Source organism: Melospiza georgiana, chromosome 8 (genome assembly GCF_028018845.1).
Source record: "Melospiza georgiana isolate bMelGeo1 chromosome 8, bMelGeo1.pri, whole genome shotgun sequence".
In the NCBI taxonomy this organism is placed as follows: domain Eukaryota; kingdom Metazoa; phylum Chordata; class Aves; order Passeriformes; family Passerellidae; genus Melospiza; species Melospiza georgiana.
In genome coordinates, this window is record NC_080437.1 from 12,613,055 (window position 1) to 12,625,761 (window position 12,707).

The window sequence follows — 12,707 nt, forward strand, 5'->3', positions numbered from 1 at the left end:
GGTTTTTTTTGCTTAAGTTAAAAAACACAAAACACAAATATAGTCTTCTGTTAGTAATATGTTTAAGTGTACTTTCTTTCAAGCATTTCTCCCCACACCCATTTTGTTCACATCCACTGAAATTTTTTTCCACTCTATAAACTGTCAAGCAAATTTAAGTATAGCACATAATTAAAATGGTTGTGTAGGGGGTAAAAGCCAGGAACTATTCTGTTAATTTTGCTAAATTAATAGCAAGCATAATTTTAATGCATTTTGTATCCTATTCTTGATTTAACTAAATTTGTATTTGGGTGACAAGTGGGTGAGAATGGACAGCATGCTGTGTGATATGAAATAGTGTGTAGATTGAGAACTGTCAAGGTTGCCATTTGTGTGCTGCACTACCAAGCCAGCATTTTAACAGGGGTTGTCCATTTGTATCTTGCAGGTTAAGCCTGGAACACAGGCTTTTGGGAAGGAAAGGAATAAAGGGCAGTGGTAAGGCTAATGGCATTTCAAGCCACAGCTACCCAGGAAATGATCCATGTCATTGCCCATTCCTGTAGTTTTACTACTATGATCCAAGAACAATTCAACAAAAAAAAGTTAGCACCCTGAGATAATTTGGCAAATGCTCTTCTGCCTATGCCAGCTATTGTTCCAGTAACAGACAACCTGCAGAGGCCCTGCTTAGCTGAAGTGGAAAAAGCTCTAGAGAAGAAGAGTTATGAAAATGTGATTAATTTACAGCTTCTCATGTGTAGTAAGAGAGACTACAGACCCAAAAGGTTTATGGGATATGCATGAAAGTCACTTCACCTGGGAGATGACAGGTGAAGAAAGATGACTAAAGACCTACCAAGCCCGATGAGCAATGCCCTAGATGCTAAATAGGGAGACAGTGAAATTCTCAAGAATTCTGAATTGTAGCCATTTGACTCACATGGAAACCATCAGTGTCGTGTTCTTGCTGAACCAGGGGAAGCCCTAGGTAAGCACATTACAGATGACTCAGAGGAGCTGGCTCTAGACTGAGGCAATTTCTAAAAGGCAGAGATGCCAAAGACAACTCTATCATCAAATGCCATAGGTTAAGCTTTGGATGAAATACAGAATAAACAGGAAAAATTATATTTCCACTTTAATTAAGATGGTATTCACGCTCACTCTAATTAGTTAATTTTTAGTAATTTCCTTTAACTCTTGCTATTAAACTATTCAGCTCATTAAGAGCCACAGAACATCACAGATGTAAATGACTGCCTAAGAGCTGCAAGCAGTTCATTAGGTGTCTACAATCAAGCTTTTCTCCCAAAGGAAGAAGGCATCAGTAACTACCCTTCCATTAATCCAGGGTTCTCTTCCTCTCTCAAAGCAGCAGCAAATGACTCACATGCTAAAATCCACTGAGAGCTTACCCTTCCCAGGACAGCATCTCCTGTACATGCATCAAGGGACTGCTACACAAAGAAGCCAAAATCTTTTTCAGAAATGCTGATTTTGTTAAATATTAGCAAAGCTCTATGGCATCTTTATGCTATTACTAAAGAAAACAGTGTCTTGAACCAAGAAACACATGGCTGTTATTGTGAAATCCTAATCACTATGTCCTTAATACTACCAGGCAGGTCATCACTTAGGGAAAGTGACAATGTCCCTGTGAACATATTTTTTGCCTTATCTGATAATTTGCCTTAACCACCCTGTGACTGCTTCATGCTATGCCCTGCAATTATTATCTGGTATTCTCTATCTGCTTTTGTATTCCCAAATTTCATAATATTTTAATTACTTCATGTCACTGTATAAACAGAGCACCCAACCAAAATTAATGACCTATGGAATACTTTTTGCTATCCCAAGTAAACATGGATGGTTTGCAATTTTAATAACTATAAAAACAAATATATGCAGCTCAAAAAATGACCAATTTTTTAAAGAAGATCTAGGTAGTTATGCTTCAAAATTCAGAGCTAATGAAAGCTTATAGGGACCATCTTCCCATTAGTCAGAAAATTCATGAACATAAATAGGGCTTCATAACCACAAAGGTGAGTCAAACTCCTTAAACAACACTAAATCAAGCTGAGTGGATAAAGAAGGGAAATGAAGAATGACCAAAGTCTAGTATTTAATTAAAAAAAAGGCTTTTAATATAAATCTGAATACAAAAATAACCAAAACACCCTACAATCATCACAAACAAATCTTCAAGGTTTTCTCCTTTTAGTTCCCTGACAGTTTGGCAAGGGCTTGTTTTCTCTGTTGTGCAGTCATATGCTCACAGGCTTCCAAAATATTTACTACAATTAAAGTCTGTTGAACTGTTTTTGCTTTTACCCATATTCTTCCATTCATTCCCAGCACCATCTCAAATGGGTACAATTGTGACAACTCTTGAATTATTTCACATTTGGGAGCCAAGAGCCTGTAAACAAGAGCAAAAACAGAAAGGTCAGAGGAAGGAGTGCCCACACTTACAGACACCACATTACTATTGACCAGTAACTCCACCAATCCTGCTATTGTGGGAGCTATTTAAGAAACAGTGAAAGATTATAAAGTTGCATATACATCCAAAACAGCAATACAGGATCAGATTTTCAAGGATCCTGTCATATAAAATACATGCACCTAAAAAAATTAAGCCATTGTAATTTTAGTTTTTTTCTCATTAGATTCAGAAGCAGCCCCTGATTAATTTAAAGTGAATTGATACTTTTACAACCATTCTGAGTTAATAAATTCTAAAAGTACACTGTTTGACCAAATGACATTTTTGAAATGCTATTTATTTGACACCCCAGAAGTGTCTTTCAAAACAGGACTTCTACTTCAGGAAACAGTATTAAGAGCAATAAACAGACTACTTCATTTTTATTAGATGACAGCATACTAAATACTGTAACGTGTCTAGGATTAAATCAAGACTGAACAAGTATTCACAAAAGCTAAAATCATATCAGGATTTAGCAGTTTACTTGTAATATGCTGTTATTTTTTTACTTGCATACATTGAAAATTTGGAAAACAGAATGGCTGCAAAAAGCTTTTGCATCAGTTCACACTGACTTCTGATTGGATCTATAAATCAGACAATGACAGGAATGAAAAAGCTGCTCTGCAATGCCAGATTGCTTATCCAAAGAATGATAAAACAAACAAAGAGCTCCACCCAAAAAGCAACAACAAAGTTTGACTATTGTTCGTCCACATAACCTGGTATTCTTTGACAGTCACAAAAAAATTCTGTATCTACATCAGCATAAGCAACTCCAAAGTTCATGATACATTTAAAAGCTTATGAAACAGTTCCTGGACTAATATGTCAGTTTTAAACTAAAGATCCTACATTTTTTAAACCTGTATATTTATTTCAGTGTTATTTATTTTTCTTTGGAAGTTGGAAAATAATGTGTACTGATGTGCAAAGATCCCTTTTGTCAGGGAAAGCAGTCAGCAAACATACACCTCTACTACCCCATGACACACAAAAAGGACAACACGCATTGCCAAGTTTTAAACTCCAAGGCAATATGTACATACTTGAAACACTACCCTGAATGTTTGACTTCCCCAGGTCACTACTTTTATTTTCCATACTGCCTCGGCAACCACATCGCTTATTTTAAACAGGTGATGCAACACCTGTTGCATACAAAAGAGCTTCTAAGTCTCTTAAGAGGAAAAATAAACTTTCCTTCTAGATCAAGCCATACTCTATTCAGTAAATCTGGTTTCAATGCACTACAAGAATCACACAGGCTGATTTACCAAACTGCCCACACCACTCAGAAGAAACAGCTGTGGGAATCTTACACGTGAGAGTGGCTACTTACATTTTTTAGTACTTACTTTCTTATTAGACCTAAGGAAACTTTAAAGAGGAAGCCATCTTGTCCAATTATTCCCATGCCACTTGACTTTCCACTGCTGTCTATACAGACCATCTCTGGTTCCATGTCTTTATTTGCTACAACGAACTGACCATAAATGAGATCTCCCACCTAAACAAAACAGCATCAAAGAACAAAAGTATAATCTCTTATAATCATTCAGTAGGACAACAATAAAAAACATCACACAGGCCTGTTTGTTTTTTCTTTACAGCTCCTTTTACATTCTGATAATGGCACTTCATCTGTGTGCAGAAACTGCAGCATGCATGTGCTACCCAACCATTCATAACAGTGTTGTTAAAAGAAGACACAACTAACAGTTTCTACCAGCATCACAGATTTTAAAACTTTAACATCAGAGTGCCCTTTCAGATGCACCTTACTCATGAGCTGCATCTGCTCCTGGCAGCACTATGAGCAAACGAAGAGTGAAGCACCCAGCCAGCTGAGAGAGCGCAGAGCACGCCAGTTACAGTCCTCCTAAGAAACCCCAGAAAGGCGGCGGCCTAAAGGTGCAAAATCCGAGGAGGACCAAGGCGAAACCATCACAACCAGAGCTGCCCATCTCCTCTAACACAGGGTTATGAAAACACTTCCCCTAAGAAAAGCTACTGAAATGCAACACAGGCGCCACCAAAGGACGCAGCTGAAGCGCCACCGCCGGCTAACAGGGCACCCACCTGCACGTTCGGCCTGTTCCTCTTCGTGGCGCCTTCGAAGGCCAGGTAGGACAGGGAGGCCGGCTCGCTGCCGCCCACGTCCAGCCTGAACACGTCCCCCGCCTTGGCCGTCACGATCCCTATGACGTGGTCACCCTTCACCGGCACGTACTGCAGCGGGAGAGGCGGAGAGAAGGTCAGGGGAGCGCGGGCAGACGGGTGCTAACACACAAACACACACACACACACATACGGACACCGCCGCGCCCCTACCCGCTTCTGCTGCGAGTCCACCCAGTAGGCGCCGCCGCCCCCGGGCCGGTGCCGCAGCAGCCCGCACTTGGTCACCAGCAGCCCGGCCCCGCTGCGCCGCAGCCCCGGCCCGCACAGCAGCCGCCCCTGCGGCGCGGTGCCCGCGCTCAGCCGCAGCCGCTCGCCCTCCGCGTCCTCGTCGTAGTGCGCGGGGAGCAGCAGCAGGTCCCCGGGCAGCACCACCTGCCCCACGAGGGCCTCGGCCGCCGTGCCGCGCTCCGCCGCCGTGGCCGCCATGGTGCACGGCCCCTCAGGCCGGGGCGGGCGGCTGCGCCTGCGGCCTGCGCGCGGCGTTCGCGGGGCGCCAGCGACACCTCCCGGCCGGAACGGCCCGGACCGCCACAGCCGGGCCCGCTCGATCCCCGAGCTGCTGCAGCGGCTCCTCGCCCCTCGCGGCACCTCCGGCAGCGGCCGGTCCGTCAGGGAGGCAGCCCGCCTTCCATTTCTGCCGGGGAGCGGCCAAGAGAATGTGAGTGCACTTAGGCGTTGGAATTAACAACATACAGAGGCAATTCTTCCAGCTGCAGTTGTTTGTAAGGTTTTTTTTAATACCCGATTAGAAGCTGACAGTAAAACACAGAGCTGGTCAAATCTGAGGTGAAAGACAGCCGATGAGTTTTGCAGGGAGCAGAAAAAATCGCATCTGTTGTGAAGGGAAACTGCTCACAGAGAGATAGCATTAAAACAGTCGGAAAGCATCACAGTGGGTCAGCTGGTCCATCCTCCCTGTCCTAGAGCACATTGCACAGAACTGCATCCAGACAGCTTCCAATATCTCTAGATGAAGGGATTCCACAACCTCCCTGGGCAATCTGTTCCAGTATGGGGTCACCCGCACAAAGTTCTGCCTCCTATTTAAATGGAGCTTCCTATGCATCAGTTTCTGCCCATTCAGTGGTATCCTAGTGGTTGGCACCACATAGCAGAGCCTGGCACCTCCCCTTTAGGTATTTATACATATTAATGAGGCTCCCTATCAATCATCTCTTCTCAAGGCTGAACAGGCTCACCTGTCTCAGCTTTTCCTTGTAAGAGAGATGCCTGATCCCTTAATCATCTTCATATCCCCATGCTGTACCCGCTCCAGGATCTCCCTGTCTCTGTCACTGGGGAGCCCAGACCTGGGCACAGCGCTCCAAGCAGAGCCTCAGCGGGGCTGAGCAGAGGGGCAGGATCACTTCCTGCTGGCAATGCTCTTCCTAAGGCACCCCGGGATACCATTGGCCTTCTCGGCCACAAGCGCACTGCTGCAAAACCTTGCTGTCCTTCAGCCCCCCAGGTCCTTCTCCACAGAGCTGCTCTCCGGCAGATCTACCCAGCTCGCCCCGGTGGTGGGGCTATTCCTCCCCAGCTGCAGGACCCTGAATTTCAGGCTTTTCTCTGCCATTCCTCCAGCCTGTCGAGGTCTCTCTCAAGGGCGACAAAACCCTCTGAGGTCTCGGCCGCTCCTGCCCGTTTTGTGCCATCGGTCACCTCTCCGAGCAGGCCCTTCACGCCTCCGTCAGCTCCGGCGGCCGGCGCTGTTGCGGAGCAACCCCGCGCCTTCGGGGCCGGGCCGGGCCGGGCGGCAGGAGCGGGGCGGGCCCGGGGCTGCCGTCCCGGGGCTCTGGGAGCTGCTGCCGGCAAGGAGCCGGAGCGGGGCTGCTCTCCGAGGGAAGGCGAGCGGCCACAGCGCATCCCGCGGCACCAGAAGCAGGGCAGACACTACGGGCTGCCGAGGACTCTCTCGGAGCGTGAGGCGAGGCGGGGTAGCGGGCCAGGCCCTCCCAGGAGCCGCAACAGCCGGCGTAGGGATGGGGAGCGGGCCCGCCCTGCCTGCAGCCTAGGGGAAAGGGAGGGGCCAGCCTGGGCTTAAAGGGAGCCCGGAGCAGGGGACGTGGGCGGCCTCATTAGGGTCACCTGGGGCCGCTATGACAGCGGATAATGGGAATGGATTTGCTGTTGTGCTAAGTGTCCGGGCTCTCTGCCCCGGCATGGATTCAGCCCCCTTGACAGCAAAGAAAGGCTCGTGTTTACTTAAAAGCTTGTGTTTACTGGGCTGGTAAAGCGTGTACCCAGAGATTTTCTGTGCCTTTCCTAACTGTGGAGTGACTGCTTCAGCCCCTTGCCTCGCATACACGTGTAAAAGATAGCTCTGATAGATCAAACAAAAATCACCCCTAAATTGTCCTCAGAACTACTTGCCTGTTCTTTGAGTATCTGTGTAGAAGTTTTCTACGTCGTGTTGTGGTTTTCAGGGTTTGTTTTTTTTTTATTGTTATCATACAGACCTAGAATTGGCAGCATGTTTTAAGTGGTTTATGAATTATACATGTCCAAACAGTAAGGTGGAGTTTAAACACTTTTTTTTCCTGCAGTGATTGTTATAACTGACCTGTCCACTGGAGCTTTTAAGCACTAAACCACTGCCAAGCAACTTGTATGAATTGCAAGCTTAGTAAAAGGTAATGTCATAGTCAGTGACACTGACTATGTGTCACTGCACTTTAAGTACAAATTCTTAAAGCCCCTAACTCAATTCTGACATTGATGTCTAATATCTGTCTGTTCATTGTCAGTAGATTTGGATGGAGTCTCAGTATCTGAAGCAATGCCTGGGAGATTGCTTGAAGAAAGGACTGGCAGAGGTTGTAGAGCATCGGCCAGCAGATCCAATAGAGTATCTTGCACACTGGATTTACAAATACAGAAGAAACTTAGATGAAGAAGAAAAGGTGGATCCAACTTAGGCAAAAAAAAAAAAGAAAAAGATTACTATAATATAATTGATGCTATTTAATATATCCTCCATTTTTATATTTAATTGATTCTGTGTTACCTCTGAAATAGAGAATACTGGAGAGAGCTGAGCTGGAAGAAGAACGGGTGGCAGCCCAAGCAGAACTTGAAAGGTTAAAAATCGAGGAAGAGCAGCGGAAACTGGAAGAGCAACGGCAGGTTATTAATACTTAATAATAGATCATTCCAAGCAGCATAGTGTGCTGTGGCATCTTGGAGCTCTATGTATACTTCTAATAGCTGTATAATGATTTTGATAAAAGTGACATAAAGCACGCATTTTAATTTCCCTTTTCTGATTAACTGAAGTTATTAGTCAGTACATGGGTAGGAAAAGTTACATATTATGCAGTAAAATGTTATTAAAAAGTGATGGCTGTTAAGTTAAAAGTCAGCCAGTTTAGGAGTTATGTGAGAAGTAACTGAAAGTACTGTTTGGGCTTATAATATGAAATTAATATAACATCTGTGTTTCTAGCCATTTTTTGTAAAGGATTCATGTGAACCCAGGGTTGCCATGGTGATGTTGATGTGACCTGACTGGATTTTTTTTGTATGGATGACTTCCATGATGTTAAAATCAAATTTTAACTTATTTTAATAAGTTAAATTTTAATTTAAGCTTATTTTAAGAAGCTTAATTTTAAATTTATGCTGATCACATTAAGCCCAGCTCTAGTGTAAGATGCATTCATTTTATTTCACTTGCAGTTTTAAAATTTGGAGTTTAGTAATTTGCAAACCAAAAGTAATGTGCTTAAGGGTTTCATGAGTGATGTAAAATAGTAAATGAAAATAAAGAGATTGTGTCTAGAGATAATTCACTGAGAATTAAATAAATCATTTTACCTGAGCTACAGGAAAATGTTGAACAATACTCACATTAGATGCATTTTTTTAACCTCAGTTTTGTAGTCAAATACTGAGGTAAGTTTTGCATTTATCTACCAAAAAGAAATAGAAAATTATGACCATGTTTGTAACTGCTCACAAAATGCAAGAGCAAACAGTATTCTCTAAGGTTGTTGAATATAAATAGATTATGCAGTTTCTGAAGTTTTGATATAATAAGACTTGTGTTCCCAATTAATAAACACTTCCTGTTAGATATTTCCAGTTGTAAATGCTGAAGGTTGCTGATGGACATGATTAATGTTAATGACATTGCCTGCCAAATTTTTCTATAGGTTTGATTGTATTCTAGGTACTACACAAAGCATCAAAGAACTTAATCCAGGAGATAACTAATACAAACTGGGAAAGAGCTTGTGTAATGAGACAGTATCTGAAGTGTGTACTAACTTCAGTTAACTGTTTTTTCTTCCTCTTGGTAGTAAAGCTTCTTTATCAAATACCTTTCTCAAACCTTTGAAAATGATGATAATGAAAGGATCTTGTTATGAGCATAACATAGAAATTATGTTTTATGCTTACTTTTTATTTATTATTTCAATATAAAATACATTGTAAACAATGTGGTGGAAAAGATACATGTGGGGGTTTTTTTCTTTCTAATTTGTCCTTTCTTGTACTGATTTCAGGCTGAGTTGGAGAAAGAACTTGCAGAGTTGGAAGCACAGAAAAAGGAAGCTGAAAGGCAGTTGCAGCAGGTAGATCAAGAGGTTTAAGCCAATGCTTAGTTGGTGGTTTGAAAATACCATTTATCAGCCATTTTTTCCAGATGCAGGCATCAATTACAAAACACAAAGCAGAAGTGTTGAACTAACACATAATTAAAGAAACAGGAGTGGAGATAGGGGGGAATGTTTAACACATGGCTTCTGCAGTCTGGGTTTTATATTTGAATTTTGGTCAGAGCAGAACATAAATTTACTCCAAAAATCCAGCATAAGGTCAGCTTACCTGATGCTTCCACATTTCTTGATGGTATTTATTAGAAAGTTTTATAAAATAAGCATGTCTAATTGAAGTACCAATATAGTAATATTTTACAGGGGGTTAGCACAAAATCCATTTACTGTACCTGGAAAAAGAGCTGTGGTTTGGAATTGCAGTGCATCTGGATTCTGCTATCTTAGTGGTGCATGGGAATTTACACTAACAGAACAGTGTCTATACAGATATCCATGTTTATGGTCTTTTAATGCTGCTTCAGTAAAAACATACAGGGATCATTGGCATGCTTATCTCCCTAAAGCTTTTAAAACTCTGTGGGGCACAGAGTATTTTAGAAATAACTAAGTTTTTAGAAAACTCTGCTAAAATACTGACAAAACATAATTGTAAGAAGATGAACATATGAAAGTGACAAAAAATAATCTATAAAAACTTTAAATCGCTGTTAATTTAAAAAATCAATTTAAAAATAGGGCTAAGCATACCAAGACATATTCCCATACTACTAAACTTGTATAGCACTTATCTAAAGTGTTCTCTTTACATTGATACATAATGTCATTTTAACACACCTGAAATGTGATTTCATGACATGGGACATTTGACATGAGCTGAAAACTGGTTTTCTTTACCACATGAAAATGAACAGGCAATAGCTGAAGTTACAGATGAACCTGAGGAGCCAGATGAGAGTGAACCTGTAAGTGTTTAGAAACAGATTATAAATTATTGATTCTTAAAAATTTGCTTTTCTGTGCTGACAATAGATTTATGAAAGTTTAACATAACTGTTCTTAGGGTCAGCTTTTCACAGGTGTTTTTTCCACTGAGGTAAATCAGGTGTGTATGCAAGATCCCATATAGTCCCAGTTTTTATCATTTTCTGATAATTACATATTTTAAAATATTCTTGAGGCTTTGGGCATATTTTATGGGTTCTTTAATAAGAAAATTGTAAAACCAGAAGAGAAAATGAGTCTTAAGTGCCTGCTACTTTCTACATGTGCCAAGTTTTCATGCCTAAAGGTGTTAGATTCCATTGGGTTTTGGGGATGTTATTTCAGGTTTTACAGTGACATGTTTGCTACAAATTACAAACAGATTGATAAAATAAGGCATATATGCTTGTACTATTGATTCTGCCCTCAAAATCACAATGCATCATCCAAATTTGCTGGATTTTATAATAAAATTATGATATTAATTGTATTCATTCTATTGAATGGAAGAATACATGATTATACTGATAAATACCAACTTGTCTGCCATGGGCAGGTTTTTCTATTTTCCTTTTTACAAAGCTCAGTGAATGCTGGTAAGTGGTAGAATATTTTTGTTGTTGTTTTCCAGGGTCAAACAGACCTCCCAACAGTAATAGAAGAAGAAGAAGAAGAGGAAGAAGAAGGAGAAGAAGAAGAAGAAAATTAGAACTGACCTGAGAGCAGTAAATATATTTTCTACTCATTACTTGCTATCCTGAAGTGTAGTATCTTGATTTATGTATTTTATAAATATAACTGATTTATGTAACTGTTTCTCTGGTGTGTGTTTTCAAGGTCTTTGTATAAAGTCTGTTATTTCTGATACCTATTCTTCCTTTTTGTTCTTAAAGCATTCTAACTAGCATGGCTGACTTATAGGAAGAAAATTGCAGCTGAAGTGAAAGCAACAAATATATTTTCTACTTGTTGCATATTGAAGTAACCATAATAAATAACAATATAGCTAAAGTGTCAATATGATTTGAGGATGGATGCTACAATATGATAATTTGAATCAATGTTAAAAGAATAAAATATTACTGAAAATTATTTTCAAGAATTTGAATGGTTTCTGACAGAAAAAGGGAATGCTCTGCAGATTAAAAGATGGAGAGAGTATTCTGGACTTCAAACTTGGTGCAAAAATCCAATCAGAATTCCCAAATGTGTTTGAAAGAGGTAAATTTAACTCTGACTCAGTAGATACTAGAAGATCTTGTCTCCTAGAAGTCATGAGGGCATCTAGGTCTTTATCATTGGAAGATATATTTATTATTATATTTATTATTAGAACCTTTTTTGGGTATTGTGTGGTACTAGGTAAGCTGCAAGTGTCTGCATGTTAGTCTTGATTAATCAAGTTTTTAAGACTTTACTGCATTTTTCTTGAATTTGTAAATCAAGAAATTAAATATGTTCTCTACCAAATACCATCATTATTTCTAAACTTTACTTCTAAAAATTTTGAAGAATATTTCATTTGATCCATGGTTATCTATAAAAATAAGTTAAATAATACTTAAAGATTGCATTTTTAAAAGAACAGATGTTTGTAATCTTGGTATAGGTTGTCAAGAATGTTCTATGTCTCTTTGTTATAAATGGAAAAACTTCAGCATCAAGAAATCCTGCTGTTCTTCTATAAAATGTGCCTTTGCATCTATGCCTTCTACTACAGCTTAGATGGTCGTGGCCAATATTGTGTAATGAAAATAGCTTTCATTAGAAAATCAGCGCATAGTTAATGCATTCACTGCATTCTTCAGTCTTGGGATGAAAGAGATTTTTCTGATAATTTCACTTCAATTTTTTTAATAGTATTGCTGAGTCTAAGTGGTTTGCTGTCTTTGGCAAACTGTTAAAAATATCTGTACACCCAAGAGACAAGGGTCAATCACATAATAAATGTTTTCCTGCTCTGAAAAACTTGGCTTGATCATGTAGATCAGACTAAGAATAATCCTACAAAATTTTAAAAACATGAGCACTATTGATATTTCTATATATTAATATATTATTTTTTCCCTTAAAGTATCTCTATTAAAAAAAATCCTGTGCCCATCCTATTGCTACACTGCTTTTTGAATGCTGCTAACAACCATGTCTTATATGAGCATCCTTAAAGTCATTTACTGGGTATAAATACTTAGAAATGTTTCTGAAACTTTTGGAGTCATGAAAAGTAGAACTATTTCTTGTGTCTAAGTGGTCAGGCTTTGCTATCTACAATAATTCTGATTGGTTTGCAGTTTCTGTGATAGTCAAAACTTTTCCAGTGACATGAATACACCCTTGTGGTTGATGTTCCAGATTTTGACACAGTTTACAATTATATTTGTTACAAACAGTTACAATAGAATCATTCAAGGACACACTGTGATACCACAGTTTTAATTACACCTGTTAACACTGAATACACAGCAGCCTCTTGTGCCAATCTCAAAGGGATGGAGTAAATA

At 40.3% G+C, this 12,707-nt stretch overlaps 2 protein-coding genes across 2 annotated transcripts; one reads left to right on the forward strand and one right to left on the reverse strand.

The window, feature by feature from the left end:
* Nucleotides 1-2,112: 2,112 nt before the first annotated feature.
* EXOSC3 (exosome component 3) lies at nt 2,113-5,089 on the reverse strand. Its single transcript, XM_058029329.1, has 4 exons — nt 4,814-5,089; nt 4,562-4,711; nt 3,838-3,989; nt 2,113-2,410 (listed from the first exon to the last, which is right to left on the reverse strand). The coding sequence occupies exons 1-4, from the start codon at nt 5,087-5,089 to the stop codon at nt 2,209-2,211; spliced, it is 780 nt and encodes a 259-aa protein (XP_057885312.1). The 3' UTR covers nt 2,113-2,208.
* A 1,352-nt stretch (nt 5,090-6,441) lies between these two features.
* Nucleotides 6,442-11,298, forward strand: DYDC1 (DPY30 domain containing 1). The gene is made up of 6 exons (XM_058028819.1): nt 6,442-6,639; nt 7,414-7,566; nt 7,682-7,789; nt 9,172-9,240; nt 10,137-10,187; nt 10,838-11,298. Exons 2-6 carry the CDS (start codon nt 7,420-7,422, stop codon nt 10,913-10,915), a joined length of 453 nt encoding a protein of 150 aa, XP_057884802.1. The 5' UTR covers nt 6,442-6,639; nt 7,414-7,419; the 3' UTR covers nt 10,916-11,298.
* Nucleotides 11,299-12,707: the final 1,409 nt, after the last annotated feature.

Coding starts and splice junctions, on each gene's coding strand:
- EXOSC3 (XM_058029329.1), bottom strand. CDS start 5,089: ATGGCGGCCACGGCGGCGGAGCGCGGCACGGCGGCCGAGGCCCTCGTG. Junction 3,990..4,561: donor GGAACAGGCCGAACGTGCAG/GTGGGTGCCCTG, acceptor TGTTTTGTTTAG/GTGGGAGATCTCATTTATGG. Junction 2,411..3,837: donor TCCTTAGGTCTAATAAGAAA/GTAAGTACTAAA, acceptor TCTTGTTTACAG/GCTCTTGGCTCCCAAATGTG.
- DYDC1 (XM_058028819.1), top strand. CDS start 7,420: ATGGAGTCTCAGTATCTGAAGCAATGCCTGGGAGATTGCTTGAAGAAA. Junction 7,790..9,171: donor AACTGGAAGAGCAACGGCAG/GTTATTAATACT, acceptor TACTGATTTCAG/GCTGAGTTGGAGAAAGAACT. Junction 10,188..10,837: donor AGCCAGATGAGAGTGAACCT/GTAAGTGTTTAG, acceptor GTTGTTTTCCAG/GGTCAAACAGACCTCCCAAC.